General features: G+C 45.9%; 1 protein-coding gene across 2 annotated transcripts; it reads left to right on the top strand.

Annotated features, from left to right (window-relative positions):
* The first annotated feature begins 212 nt into the window (after positions 1–212).
* RDH12 (retinol dehydrogenase 12) lies at positions 213–9885 on the top strand. Of its 2 annotated transcripts, XM_032875088.1 has the most exons (7): positions 213–425; positions 1840–1958; positions 2456–2611; positions 3265–3369; positions 4457–4666; positions 6055–6244; positions 9044–9885. In XM_032875088.1, exons 1-7 carry the CDS (start codon positions 358–360, stop codon positions 9144–9146), a joined length of 951 nt encoding a protein of 316 aa, XP_032730979.1. In that variant the 5' UTR covers positions 213–357; the 3' UTR covers positions 9147–9885. The 2 variants fall into 2 exon arrangements, with proteins under 2 accessions (XP_032730979.1, XP_032730980.1); XM_032875089.1 differs by lacking the exon at positions 1840–1958 and having other exon boundaries at positions 237–425.
* The last annotated feature ends 5237 nt before the right edge of the window (positions 9886–15122 follow it).

Raw genomic sequence — 15122 nt, 5'->3', positions numbered from 1 at the left:
GATAACACATTCCCTAGATAAGAGAAACAATTGAGGGTGGAGAGTTGGTGGGTAGTCGCTCTATTTTCCTCTCATTCTCTTTGCCAGGAAGTGTGAGGTTCTGTCTTTCCACTGTCGTCTTCCCTGAGGACTACATCTCCCAGCAGGCTGTGCTCTGACAGCTCTCGGATTTAAATAGGATTCTGGGCTAAGCTTAGATAGAGTCAGGCTGCTGCTGAACACCCAGGAGTGAGAGGAGCTGGAGAAGGGAGAGGCAGTGCCAAGCAGCCAGGAGTTGGAGTCAGACCAGGAGCTTGAACCAGACTTGGAGCCCAAGTTGCTTTTGCTAAAGCGGCAGCGGCTGAAGAAGTTGAAAAGATGCTGGCTATGTTGGGAGTGCTCACCACCTTCCTTCCTTTCCTGTACTTCACAGCTCCATCCATCAGGTTTGTCTTATTTCAGTAACTCATGGAATATTTTGCAAAGCCCTGGATTGGAGACACGGAGCTTGTAAGTAGATGAGTTCTCAGCTGCTGAAAGAAGAGAAAGGGACGGAGGCTGAGGGAGGGAAGGTCGGGGCAGAAAAAGCAGGAAGGAGGTCGTTAGGAATACCCTGGTGGGAAATGGGAAGGAAGCACCTGGGGGCTGGGAGAGAGGGGCTAGTCTGAATGCTGATGCTAGTGAACGGTTGACCCTATGAGGTCACTGAACACACAACCGAGGTGGGAGTGTTTAGGTTTCTCTGAAGGTCCCTAGGTCCTTTCTTCACTGCCCCCGATTAAGGTGGCCCTGCTAGGCTACTATGGGAGGTGGTTGCTGAGGGACTCATTATTAAGTACCAGGCATTTTGCAAAGGAAACAAACTCTTTTACCTTTGAGACTACCCCCAACTAATGATTTGGGACGGGTCTTCTGCTGTGGGATATCTGGAGGTGTCATAGTGTTCTGAGTGAAAATTTTGAAAATTGCTGACAATGAAGAAGGTTAAATAGACATAACAGGAACAGAGTGTTGCTCTAGGTCCTCACACAGAAACCTGGGTTTAAGTTCCAATTTTGCCACCATTAGCAAGCGACTTGAACTTCTTTGACCCTCAGTCTTCTCTACTATAAAATGGGACTAAGGATGGAGTGGTCAAGAGGATTAAAATAATTTCTCTACAGAAAGTGCCTAGCCTGGTGCCTGGTAGTCAGATGATGCTCAGGAAATGTTAGTTCTGCCCTGTTCCCATCCTCTTTTTTGGAACTTGTCAAGTCAACTTTATGTGAGAGGATGTTCCCTGTGCAGAAATCTGAAAAAGGGGAGTTTCTCTCTGTGTGCCGATGGCTCGAATGGAATCTCTAGCAGGACGGCAGAAAACCTCCAAAGATGTTGGCTCTCTCAAACTGGAGAAGCAGCCCAAGAGTTGTATTTGAATGCTGTTAATCAATTACTCACTGTTGATGCTGGTTGAAGACCTAAGCTTCAGGGCCACTGATGCCACAAAACACCCGTATGTTTTGAATGCAGGTTAGAGGAGGAAGCTGACCTCTGGGAACCTCTAGATGAGAGCTAGGCATCTGTGTTATCTAACAAGGAAGCTCTCTGTTGGCCCTGGCTCAAGAGCTCTTATTCAGTTCGTCCAAATAATCATTTGTAGTTTCTGGGCACATGACAGAAAGAACCTGTCATGTGCCTCCAACCTGAGGCGATGAGCAGGATGCCCAGTGGGAAAACAGTGTCCCCTGAAGGCTAGCTTCTTTGGGTCGCCTGATGACAACTTAAAGAAATTTCTCTTGGAAGCTGAATGGATTTTATCTTGACCTCAGTCTGGAATCGGGAAGGATGGTGCATGAATGCTTTTGTTTCCCTTGCCTATAGGAAGTTCTTTGCTGGTGGGGTTTGTAGATCAAACGTGCAGCTTCCCGGGAAGGTAGTGGTCATCACCGGCGCCAACACGGGCATCGGCAAGGAGACGGCCAAAGAGCTGGCCCGCAGAGGCAAGTCCTCCCCCTTCTGTGTTCATAGGACAGTGCCTCCTGCCTTCTAACTGGGGGGAGGGGGGTGTCTGTCCACATTTTCTTGTCTTTCCTTCTGGGCTTGGAGTTCTGTTCAGGAATTCAAGGAACCTACAATTCAGGTCCAGCTCTGACACCAACTTACTCCATACCTTAAACTTTCCTCCCTATTCCTTCCCTAGGGTATAAAGGGAAATAATGATGGCCATGTATAATATTGGTCAAATCAGTTATTCTAAGAGGAGGTACCAAGCAACATTAAATGCCAATGTGTAAAGATCAGGGTTCCCAGCCTCGGCTTAAGCTGACAACAAAGGGACTGAGCAGTTCTACTAGTGAGAATTCCGAGGCAGAATCGAGCCACTCACGGTTTAGGGATGGCTGGGCTGGGAGAGTGCTCTGTCTCCCAGTGGCAAGCTCACGTCTGCTTTTTCAGCTTAGGGTTTGAATGCATTGCCCTCTCTTTGCTGTGGCCCCAGGAGCCCGGGTGTACATTGCCTGCCGAGATGTGCTGAAGGGGGAGTCTGCAGCCAGTGAAATCCGAGCCGATACAAAGAACTCCCAGGTGCTGGTGCGGAAACTGGACCTATCTGATACCAAATCCATCCGAGCCTTTGCTGAGGGCTTTCTGGCAGGTAAGGCCCTCGTGAGTAGACAGAAAAAGCAAGAAGCTGGGTGTGGGAGTGGCTGCTCCACCCTGTGCCACCTGGGACCCTTACATCAGAGCCACCATGGATCCCACTGGACAGGTTCTGCCACTTGAACCAGCAGGGCAAGGAATTGGCAGTGGACAAGCTGGGCAGGATCCTTATCATCCTTTTCCTCTGCAATGGGAAAGTTGGGCTCTCTGTCTGGGCTTGCACCTTGGCATCAAGGTGTGGCCCTGATGTCACTCTCTTCTCTCATCCTGAGACTCAACCTTCTGTGGCCACAGGCACTAGATGAATGTGCTGTTGCCAGAATTCTTCTGTGTCTTGGAAGATGACTAGCTTCCACCAAGGCCTATGAAATCATGAAGGACAGGGTCTGTCTTGTTTTATGGCTGTATGTCCAGTGCGTAGCTAAGTGGGCCTGGCCAAGTCAGTACTCAGTATACATTTGCTGAATGAATGAATGAATGAATGAGTGGTGTCCCGGAAGATATCAGTAGCTAAATTTAGAAACCCAATGACTGTTTATTAAAGATCACTGAGATAGATCCGAGGGCAAGGAGAAAATACTCAGGATTGCAACAGGCAGCTAGTGGACTCCTTGCTAACAACAGGGTCTGCTTGGTTTTGCTCTATAGAGGAAAAGCAGCTCCATATTCTGATCAACAATGCAGGGGTGATGATGTGTCCATATTCGAAAACAGCCGATGGCTTTGAAACCCACTTGGGAGTCAACCACCTTGGTAAGTTTTGTTTTGTTTTAAAGATTCATTTATTCATTTTAGAGAGAGAGGTAGAGAGTACGAGAGGGGAGGGAGGATCAGAGAGAGAGAGAGAGAGAACCTCCAGTAGACTCCCCACTGAGCACAGAGCCTGACAAAGCTTGATCTCAGGACCCAAAGATCGTGACCTAAGCCAAAATCGTGAGTTGGCTGCTTAACTGAATGAGCCACCTGGGTGCCCAGGTAAGTATTTTTGAGTGACTGAAAAGCAAGAAAACCCCATCTTGTTTTCTGTATGGAGATGACCCTATATGAGTGCTGAGAATCTCTAGTGGTCCTCAAAGACCCCAGGATTCCAACTGGAATCCTGGGGTCTTTGGACATACTGGTTTTTCACTATTTTTCCACTGACCAGTACAGAAAAGTGAGATCCTCCTACCCATACCACTAAGAAACCCCAAAACTTGGGAGATACCAGGAAGAAGAATGTCATTCTTAGATGGGGCCTTGCACTTAGAAATGCAAGGCTTGCCAAGCAGGGTCAAGCATGGCAGGTGCAGGAGTCTGTGTTTGATTGGAGAGGGACACATCTATAACAGAGGGCCACAAAGTCAAGGGTCAGACCATGGAAGAGGCAGACCTTAAGGACCTGAGGTATGAATGAGGCTGGGCTTCAGAATTCAAGGTGATGGCTCTAGTGAGATCATGGAACATGTTCTCTGGTCCTAGGCAAATTATTTTCCCTGACTATTCCATCCTTCCTTCTGTACATGAATGTATCTGGAACCTCAGTTGGAAAATCATGACCAAAGGGTGGTTGGAAGCCAGCAGGTGGCAGGTGGCTGGATTGGGAAAGAGCAGAGGGACAAATAAATACAGGTTAAGTCTGTATTGCCTTATCTGTTGTCTAGCTCTGGGCCTTGCCTTGAGGAATCCACTAGGTCAGATGGACTGATCATTTGCCCTGAGTTATCACAGCATCAAAATTTGCTGATACTCAGAAGATAGTGAGCTGCTGCTGAAATCCTACCATCAGCTTCGACCCTTTGAGCCCGGATATGAAGTCTACTCTTCTCACTCCAATCTCCCTTGCTGGCTGTCCTTGCAGGCCACTTTCTTCTCACCCACTTGCTCCTGGAGCGGCTGAAGGAGTCCACCCCTGCACGGGTGGTGAACTTGTCATCTGTGGTTCACCATGCCGGCAAGATTCACTTCCATGACCTCCAGAGTGAGAAGCACTACAGCCGAGGTCTGGCTTATTGCCACAGCAAGCTGGCCAATGTGCTTTTTACTCGGGAGCTGGCCAGGAGGCTCCAAGGTAAGTCTGCAGAAAGGGCCGGGACTAAGGTAGCAAAAGCAAGGTCTTTTGTTCAGATTAGAGGTTCACAGAAACTTCTGAAGTCACAATGTCAAACAGGCACCGTTCTGTGGTAGCTTTATACCCTAATGAGAATGAGATTGTAAACAGACTAAAAACAATTCTTGTCCTTGTGAAGCTTAAAATGGAACAGGGTTTGGGAATCTGCAAAATTACCTTACATTCATGTCACATCTTATCTCCTCTCTACTATCTCATTTGACTTTTCACAACAAACTCTTGTAACAGGCAGAGCAGTTACTATTATTACTATTTCATGGATTCAAACTGAGGTTCGAAGAAGTGGCCAGCCTGAGGTTAGATGCCACATGAAGGAAGGAGTCGGAGTGGCATGTGGGAACTCCACTTTAAATTCCTGGGGCTTCCTTCTGTGTGTGCCACCTGCCGAGTTCTATTTGGTGAGCTGAGCTACAGAGCTGCCACTGCCTGGAGTCAGAGAGCTCTGGCTGGATGTCAGGCCCCTGGGTCTGAGCTCTTGCCATACCACACAGAGCTACATGTGTATATGGACGTGTCCCTTTAACTTCCCCTGATTTCATCCTCTCAGCTGTAAAATGAGGGAGTCTTCTCTTAATCCTATGATTCTGTGCTCCCCGGAAGTTTTCACTGAGCTGCTTGGCTTTGACACCTGCAAATCTGGAGACCATTTGCCACCAGGCATAAGTCAGAGTCTGGGAACAATGGTATTCACCATGAGAATGCAGAAGGTAGAAGAATAGGGTAATTATTAGAAGAAATAATAATGATTATCATAATTGAGATAATGCCCGTGAAGCAGGTAGCATAGCTCTTGCTCATAATAAGTACTAAAGATAGTAGAGGCACAGGGGGTGCCTTGGGGTCATGTTAACCTCCATTATCTCCATCAACACCCCTCAATCTATACCCCATAATATGCACTTGCCCAGCAGTTGCAATGCAAAGTTCTAGCCTCCTGCCTTCCAACTAGTTGCTTCCCCTAAGCCCCTTCCACAGAAATTTCAAGGATACCACTGTTAATAATTGATACTCCTCCTCCCCCGTCTACTACTACTACATGTGGCTGTTTCTATTATCAATACTTAAGCCATAGGGTAAAGTTGACACTGAAATAGAAGTTCCTTCCATCAAGCACTCCTTATGAAGCACAGAAGGCTGAGAAGGCTGTAGATCTTTCTGGGAGAGATCAATTAATTCCTATCAGATTCTACCTGGCTAGGAGAAGCACCTTCTGAACCTGGGGTTTTGTTCTCTGAGTTCCTTCTCATTTGTACATTTTGCTGCAGGAGATGAGCTAATTCTTCGGGCTCGGATGAGCCCCTGAACTAACAGTGCTTCTTTTGCCCTAGGCACAGGGGTCACCACTTACGCTGTGCACCCAGGCATCGTCAGCTCTGAGCTGGTCCGACACTCCTTCCTGCTGTGCCTACTCTGGAGGCTCTTCTCCCCCTTCATCAAGTCGCCTTGGGAGGGGGCACAGACCAGCCTGCACTGTGCTCTGGCTGAGGGCCTCGAGCCGCTGAGTGGCAAGTACTTCAGGTGCGTGGAGGAGGTCCTGGTTGGCTCCATCACCTGGCTCCCGGGTGGCGGGGTGAGGTAGGCACAGGGCTCCCTGAGCTCTGCATCCCACCCTGGTGGCCAAGTTTGTGCCTGATCATGGAATCCAGGTTTGGGTTGGGCCTGCAAATCAAGTGCTGTTACTTTTCCAAGGAAACTCACATTAGGAACTAGGCAAGAGTTGCCTTTATGTTTCCATTTTATATCTTGTGTGCTACATTTTCAGGTAAGTTTTGTACCTTTCTGAGAGCTGTTAGAAAGGACTGTCCCTATTGGTTATGTCTTGGAAAGAACAGTAACAGTCCTTCTGGATCCTTTCTCTCCTCCTTGAAGCTTTTAACTGATTTCTTTCATGAATTTGTTCATACCACTTAGCAGAAAGCATGGGGGCAAGGTCACCTCTCTCCACAGTAAACTCTCTCCCAGTGGTGCCAAGATTGTACCATCTGTTGGAATGCAGAAATAGACATCTCACTGTTGAATCTTGCCACAGACTCAATGGGGAATCAGAGATTAGGAATAAGAGGAAGCCCAAGATTAAATCTCCTTCCCATTCCATGACGTGATCTATCCCCATCTGCTATTCTGTCCCATTTGTTGAGGTCTGTTCATTGGCGCACCATTTATTTGAGAGAGAGTGAGCGTGCACACAAGTAGGGGGAGGGGCAGTGGGAGAGGGAGTAGCAGACTCCCCACTAGGTGGGGATACTGACCCCCTGGGGCTCCATCCCAAGACCCCAGGATCAAGACCTAAGCCGCTTAACCAGCTGCACCACCCAGGCACCCCTGGTGTACCATTTATTAAGTGAAGCATTGGCGATGACCTCGGTGCCCAAAAATAGAAGAATGGCTGGGGGCTCTTGGGTGGCTCAGCTGGTGAAGCGCCTGCCTTGGGCTTAGGTCATGAGCCTGTGACCGGCTCCCTGATCAGCGGAAAGCCTGCTTCTCCCTCTGCCCCTCACTGCACTCATGTTCTCTTTCTCTCTCTCACTCGGTCTCTCAAATATATAAAATCTTCAAAAAAATAGAAGAATGGATAAATAATAATAGCCAATGTTGCTTGAGCTCTTGAAAGTGTTTATTTTTCTAAATATTTTGCATGAAATAATTCATATAATCATCACAACTCTAGGAGGTAAATAATAATATTATCCACATTCTTCAGACAAGGAAATTGAGGCACAGAATAATTAAGTCTTCCTTAAGGTCATATAGCTTGTAAGTGGTAGACCTGGGATTCAAACCCAGGCAGTCTGGCTGCCAGGCTGTGCTGTTCAGGGTGGCTGCCACTAGCCATGTGTGGCTACCAACCTCCTGAAATAGGGCTTGTTCAAAATGGGGTATGCTGGAAGTGTGAAATGTGCACCAGATTTTGAAGACGTAGTATGAAAAAAGAAACTTGAAATATTTCATTAATAATTTTTATATTGAAAAATTATTGAAATTATACTGAAATTATCTGGCTATATTGAGTTAAATAAAATATATTAATCAAATTCATTCCACCCATTTATTTTTCTTCTTTAAAATGTACTTTAAAAATTTTACTAGAAAATTTAAAATGACACCTGTGGGTCATATCCTATTTCTCTTAGACACTGCCACCCTGAAATCTGGGTGTTTGACATCACTGTCGTAAGTATGTGATAAAATATTCTATAGTTGGTAAAATATTTCCAAATAATATTTGATTAATGGGAAAACGTTGATGATAGAATATTGTGGGGAAAAAGCTGAAATACAGAACTATGTAAGTATTCATTGTAAATACATAGAAGACAGTCTGGAAGGATACACAGCAAACCGTAAGTAGTAGTTACTTCCGGGAAGTTTGAGAAAGAGTCAGGAGAGCGTGAGGGAGGATTTTAACCTTTTAGTCCAGGTATTTGCTTATTAAAACATTTTTAAAAGATCACATATGCCTTATCACTTGTATAATTAAAATACACCTTCTCTTGTTGAAAGAGAAAGATAACCTTCCCCCACTCTAGATGCAGTATGATCCCAGTTCTGTGTAAAAGGAAGAGAGAAAGTCTATATTCTTGCACAAAGCAAACAAGAGTGTAAGAAAAAGTAAATGGGCTTTTATTCCTTATCAGCACTGCATTTTCCAAGGGTCATACAGAAATTTTATAATTAAAAAAAAAATACTATTTAAAGACACACACACACACATGAAAAACACTGTGAGCACTGTGTTCTGCCACCACCTCCTCATGCATCTAACCCCCTCCTTCATCCCTGCTCCCTCCCAAACAGAAGAAAACAGGGTGCTGAGGATGGGGCTCCTGGGGCACAGGTGGGTCTGCAGATAGAATTGAAGGGGTCTATGAAGTTGTTTGGGAACATTGTTGCATCTTCAATTTCACTAATCTCCACCTGAAATTTAGCTTTGCCTTTGATGACAAACGTAGGCCATAAACTGCCGAAGCAGCAGTGATACCTGTGACTTTGTCACCAATAAAATGAAACATTTCACGTCACATGGCAATTGGTGCAGATGTCTTGCTGTGTCACTTCTGCTCACCAATACTGCAAAGGCCGGTATTCTTGTTAGACCCAGCGCAAGCTCCTGTTGTAGAATACATTCATGAAGAAGCCTCTGTATCACTCCATCATGCACCAGTCTAAAATATTTTAAAACCACATTTCAGTACATTGGTTCCTTTTCATCCGATATATCTTACACATTTAGAAATACATTCTGAGAAAGAGGCCGTCAACTTTTCCAGATTGTCGTTTTCCACTCCTGGATGCTCACGCTCTTTCTGTGCCCTCCAGTGACTGCAAGAAGGCCTGGGTGTCTCCAAAATCTCGAGATAACAAAACGGCCGAGCGCTTGTGGAATGTCAGCTGTGAGCTTCTAGGAATCCAGTGGGAGTAGAGCTGGTGGAAGAGCCATAGTTTTATGAGGCCATTGCCTGCCTTGCTGAAAGGGGACCAAGGAGAAGTCCCCCTCGGAAGGACCGTCCTCCTGGCTGGCTGCTGTTGAGAATCCTGCCCTGCTCTGATTCTCCTGACTTTTCTGGAAACCTTTGCACACCCAATTCTCTTGTGAGGCTGGTTCATGACACAAGATGTTCACAACTATGGAGCATTCTTCTCCAAGACTTGCAGAGTCAGCTGCCCTCTCTGGGCAGGAGGACTGGGCAGATGCCAGGCTGGGCACAGGGATGGCGGAAGAGCCTGGGCAATTAGGTCAGTTTCCTCACCAATACCAGAAACGCCAGCCAGCATGCTCAGCTGATGTGACAGAAACATCAGTGATATATATTTTATTTCCGGGGACTGTAGACCCAAACTCTGGGCTGATCTCCTTCTTCTTTGAGATACTAATCACCACTCTGGAGGTTAGACCAACTTGGGAAAATCTTGGCTTATCCTTGGTCGACTTTGGTCTCTTTCTCTGAGCATCCTGGAGCCACTGCGTGAAGCTGGCCCCTCCCATTTTCTCTTTCTGGTTCTCTTTAAGAAATTGAAAAAAAAATTTATAGCTTTATTGAGATATAATTGACATAATATTGGGTAATTTTGGGCCTTCTCATTTTCAACTGCATAGATGCTTTCTTTCCACAAAGTTCTCTTTACCTGAAATTTTAGAAGAAATAAAGACTGTGTGTTCATCTTATTGTCTTATTTATTTTGTCAGGGTAGCCAGGGAGTACTGGAACAAAGCGGGGAAGCCAGCCTTCCTGTAGTATCTTACCCTACCCCTCCACCCATAACCTTCTTAGAATATTGCGCCTGGGTGCAAAATAAGATGGTTCCGTTGGGTATTTTCTGTAGTTTCTTCCAGCTCTCCCATTTTATTGTCAAAGATGTAACAGGAGGAACTTAAATCCCACAGATGTTGATCTCCAGTACAGATTAAGGTCAGAGGTAATATAGGACTTCATTTAATTTGGTACATAGATGCAGAAAGACCAGCCCTGATAAAGCCTCCACCTAAAATCGCAGTTCTCTCTCCTGGCCTCCCTTGCTCTCCTATGCTATGTCTCTGCCCCTTGCTTCTTGCCTCAAGTGCTCAAGTTCACCAAGAGGAGGCAGGCGCTGACCTACCTGCGTGATCTTTCGACTGACATAGAAAGTCACGTTAGTGGTTCTAGTCCTAATGCATCCAAAGGGCCTCTGGGATCAAAAATGCCCTTTCCCTCCAGAGCAAGGAGGCTTTTCTAAAAAAACCTTTGTATCACATGGATTTTCAAACAGATAAAAGCCTAACAAGTAGTATCATGAATCCTCAGGGACCCACCCATCATTCAGCATCCACACGGTTAACGTTTTGTCAGTCTTGTCTGTTTCCCCCATGACATTTTTTCTCTGTAGGCTGAGGTGGGATATTCTCAAGCACATTCCAGACATTGTACATTCACCCATACATACTTTATGGGGTGTATCCAAATAAGAACTTTTGTTTTTTACACAACCACAGTGCTGTTGTCGCTCCTGAGAACATTAATAATTCTTGAATATAAGTTAATTCTTGGAGTTCAAGTTTTCCTGGTCTCACAAATGTTTTTTTACTGTTGGTTCGTGCAAATCAGGGTAAGAGAAATGGTCCTGAAAAAAGATGAAACTTTTCTTTCCTGAAGCCCCAGCAAATCTCTTTGTGCCTCCTTGGCCTGAACGAATACTACAGATGGGCTCTGTTAATTGGCTTAAGACAATGATTATCCACACCTAAGCTGGGGGCCATCCTATCCACCCCACCAAGGGGGAAGAACAGTAGCGAACTCAGAGCACTTATGTTAATTAGGATTAGCTACCCTCACCTGAACTCTCTGGGGTAGGTACTATTTTTATCTCCATTTTACTGATGAGGCACAGGGAAGTGAAGCAGCTTGCTCAGATTCGTATAGCTGGTAAGTGGCAGAATAGACCCAGGTAGTCTGACTCCCGGTCTCTTAATGAATCTGTTCTCTTAATTGCTATGCTCTATTGCTTCCCAGGGTGGAGGGAGCAACACATTCAAGCAATGATTCAGGACCATGAATGGGCAAAGGGGCGGAGGTGGTAATACTGGGGAAGCAACCAATGAATGTTCACTACTGGGACCCACAATCTGTGCCTCGCAGGCTGTTGGGTCTGATGAAAAGCCTGGTGAAGAATAAAGGGGAAAAAAAAGAGGAGATGGAAAAAAAAAAAAAAAAAACCAAAACAGGCAAAGACCATGCAAAGGTGGGAGGTAGGGCTGGTGAAGAGCGTGCAGGGCACGGCCGATCCTGGATGTGTCCTCTGCGCTGGAGGAGCAAGCATGAAGCCACACCAAGAGCGGGGGCTGTGGAAGGCAAGCATGCAGAGCTGCTCTCTGTCCAGCAAGAACAAGCAGACCATGGGTGTGAGAACAGGACTCACGCCTGTGTGCTTGTTTAAGCGCTGATAAGCCGTGGCACTTGGAAGCAAGAGGGGTGGGTTTGGGTGGGGATGTTTATGCCTGTCAGAGGGGGCTGGCTGTAGGCAGAAGAAACAAAGCCACGCACAGGCTGCAAGGAGCTGAGTCTAGCCGCCGCAGGCAGGCAACACTGGTGTTGGGACTGGTGGTGTATGGCTCTTGAGTAAACTCGTTCCCAAGGCTGGGTTCCTCCACCGTCACGCATTCAAATATAGTCGTTTTTATCAAATTGGAGTCTTCTTAATCTCAGGAAACAAGCTGAGGGTTGCTGGAGGAGGGGGAAGAGGATAGGGTGACTGGGTGATGGACATTGGGGAGCGTATGTGCTACGGGGAGTGCTGTGAATTGTGTAAGACTGATGATTCACAGACCTGTACCCCTGAAGCAAATAATACATTATATGTCCATAAAAATAAATAAATAAATAAATAAATAAAAATAAATAAATTCCATAGTCTTCTGTGGAACCCCTTTTCACAGAGAACACAATGCAAACACATTCAAAAGATTGCTCCTTAAAATATACAGAAATATATACATTACGTGCATTTAGAATTGTTTGGGCTATTACACTTTATAAACTTTTCATGTTTGCCAGGTTACTTGCTAGCATGCTTGGCTTAATGAAGGTCATGCTATTCTTGATTTGTGTCAAATCTCTGAAATCCGAAAAACCTCTTTGTATATTTTCTGAAGTACTCAGGGTGCCACGGGGCCAGCTGCTGGGAACAAGGGGCTTTTAGCCCCAATCTGGAGTATAGGGGTTGGGAATAGTGAGGGAGCAGAGCCTAGACCTCAGGGCCAAGATGGCAGCTTGGTTTTAAGAGCTTCCAGGTCTAGGGGCGCCCGGGTGGCTCAGTTGGTTGGGCGACTGCCTTCGGCTCAGGTCATGATCCTGGAGTCCCAGGATCGAGTCCTGCATCGGGCTCCCAGCTCCATGGAGAGTCTGCTTTTCCCTCTGGCCTTCTCCCCTCTCATGCTCTCTCACTCTCTCTCAAATAAATAAATAAAATCTTTAAAAAAAAAAAAAAGAAAAAAGAGCTTCCGGGTCTAATGCTAGTAGGAGCCTAGATGAGCTGGGGAGACAGATGAAGGCAATTTGCATGAGAATCTGGCACTCCAGAGGGAAGGACTTCACTTTCCCCTGTTTAATGGTCTTAGGAACTTTGGGGGCTGAGGGCTTACCTTAAGGTCATGGTGTTTGGTGGAGAAATCCTTCCTCTTGAGTTATCACCTAACCCTGGTTTCTGGAGAACATAGAAATTGCTCCAATGCAACCTCCCCAATCAAAACTTACGTACACCAATTCCCTTCCTTCCCAGAGATGACTCTACTTGAAATGTGCATTATTTCCTGCCATCCTTGGCAGGTGGCAGAGCTCAGTCAGCTCAAAGTGGCACAGGGCTAGGGTGGTTGCTCCTCACCACGATGCTATACTACCTCTCACTTAAAGAAGTCTGTGAAATGTTTTTTGGCCAGGGAATGAATCTATCTATATATGTGTATATATAGATATATATTCATGAATATATATCCAACATATTCATTAATATTATATATATTCATTCACATATATTATATATATTCATTCATATATATATTTGTTATTTTTAAAAATTTTATGTATATTTTTGAGAGTGAGAGCACGTGAGAGAGAGCATGGGGTTGGGGGTGGGGAGGGACAGAGCGAGAAGCAGACTTGACGTGGGAGGCTCCATTCCAGGACCCAGAGATCATGGCATGAACCAAAGGCAGAGGCTTAATGGACTGAGTCACTCAGGTGCCCATGGCCAGGGAATATATTTTAAACCTGAAGCTTCCTATCCTATTTTATTTTATTATTATTTTTTTAAGATTTTATTTATTTATTTGACAGACAGAGATCACAAGTAGGCAGAGAGGCAGGCAGAGAGAGAAGGGGAAGCAGGCTCCCCACTGAGCAGAGAGCCCGATTCGGGGCTCGATCCCAGGACCCTGGGATCATGACCCGAGCCGAAGGCAGAGGCTTAACCCACTGACCCACCCAGGCGCCCCTTCCTATCCTATTTTAAATTGTTGGATGTGTTTGTACCTGACAGGAGTGACAACAAATATATGAGAGCTGAGCAGCAAAGAACATATAAAAATGAGGGAAAAAATTAGGTGTGGGTGTTGATTTACATGTTGTTAGTATTTTCATAATATAGAACAATGGTTGTTCCCCTGTTCGGATCCAGACTCTATCATCGCCTGTGGCCTTTAGGCAATTGCATGATACGCAGTTTCCCTCAGCACCACACCCCTGGAACCGCTGTGTGTTCGGGCTTCATCACCAAAAGCATTGTCTAGTCTGCTCAGCCCGGGTGAGGAACAAATGCCAGCCCTGGCTTCTTGTCATGTTTCCAGAAGAGACTTGTCCCAAGTTAACAACCAAGCAAGGGAAAGGCCTTGGCCCAGCACAAGCAACATTAGGAAGCTGATGACCTAGTTACCATTCAACCTCTGCTTCTCATTAGATTCTCCCATGACACAGAGGTCATTTTTCTTTCCGCTCATTCATGCTATGGATATGGCTTCCCGCCTGGCAGAGTGCCCTTCAGGATACAGGAGACAAGTTCCTGATGAGAAGGACTCAAGGATCATAGTGGTCCCAGACTTCTCTGCTCCTAGGTGCCACTCTGGCTGCCCCAGGCCCACTGTCTGGTGATTCCTGGCTTCTGTTATGCTCTGAAACCCTAGACTAGCCCAGGTGAGGAAAATTTTTCCCTTTGACTCAACTGAGACTGGCCTAAATTTCTTAAAAATAAAACTTGTCTGGGGGCACCTGAGTAACTCATTTGGTTCCTCAGTCTAGCATTTGATGCTTGGTTTTGGCTCAGGTCATGATCTTGGGTCCTGAAATTGAGTCCCGCGTTGGGCTCCATGCTCAGTATGGACTCTGCTTGTCCCTCACCCTCTGCTTCTCCCCCTTGCTCTCTCTCTCTCTGGAGACCCACATTGCCCAGTCTCTGGATGTGGGCAGCTTCCAGGGAGCCCGGGAAAGGGCATGACCTGGGCAAGGTGGCTCTTTTTGATGAGGACAAGTTCTAGAGAGAGACACTCAGCTGAGAGCTGTCAGCTGCCAACACTCCCAGCATCTGGGGTGTAGGTGGTTCATTACTCAAATGGGGAATCTGGTTGGCTTGCCATGACATCTGTTGCAGTGAGAGTTGTATGTCAGATAAAGAGGTAGTATTATAGTATATGAGGAACTGTATATTATATATAACTATATATAATATGTTATATATTATATAAAGAACTTTTAATACTTTTTTTTTTTTTAAAGAGGGAGAGAAGGAGGGGAGGGGCAGAGAAAGGGAGAAAGAGAATCTCAAGCAGGCTCCATACCTAGCATGAGACCAACACAGGGCTCCATCTCACAACACTGAGATCATGACCTGAGCTGAAATCAAGTGTTGGGTGCTTAAATGACTGAACAACACAGGT

Source organism: Lontra canadensis, unplaced genomic scaffold (assembly GCF_010015895.1).
Source record: "Lontra canadensis isolate GAN:19392208 unplaced genomic scaffold, GSC_riverotter_1.0 scaffold55, whole genome shotgun sequence".
NCBI classification, from domain to species: Eukaryota; Metazoa; Chordata; class Mammalia; order Carnivora; family Mustelidae; genus Lontra; species Lontra canadensis.
This window is presented reverse-complemented; position numbering and strand designations above follow the sequence as displayed.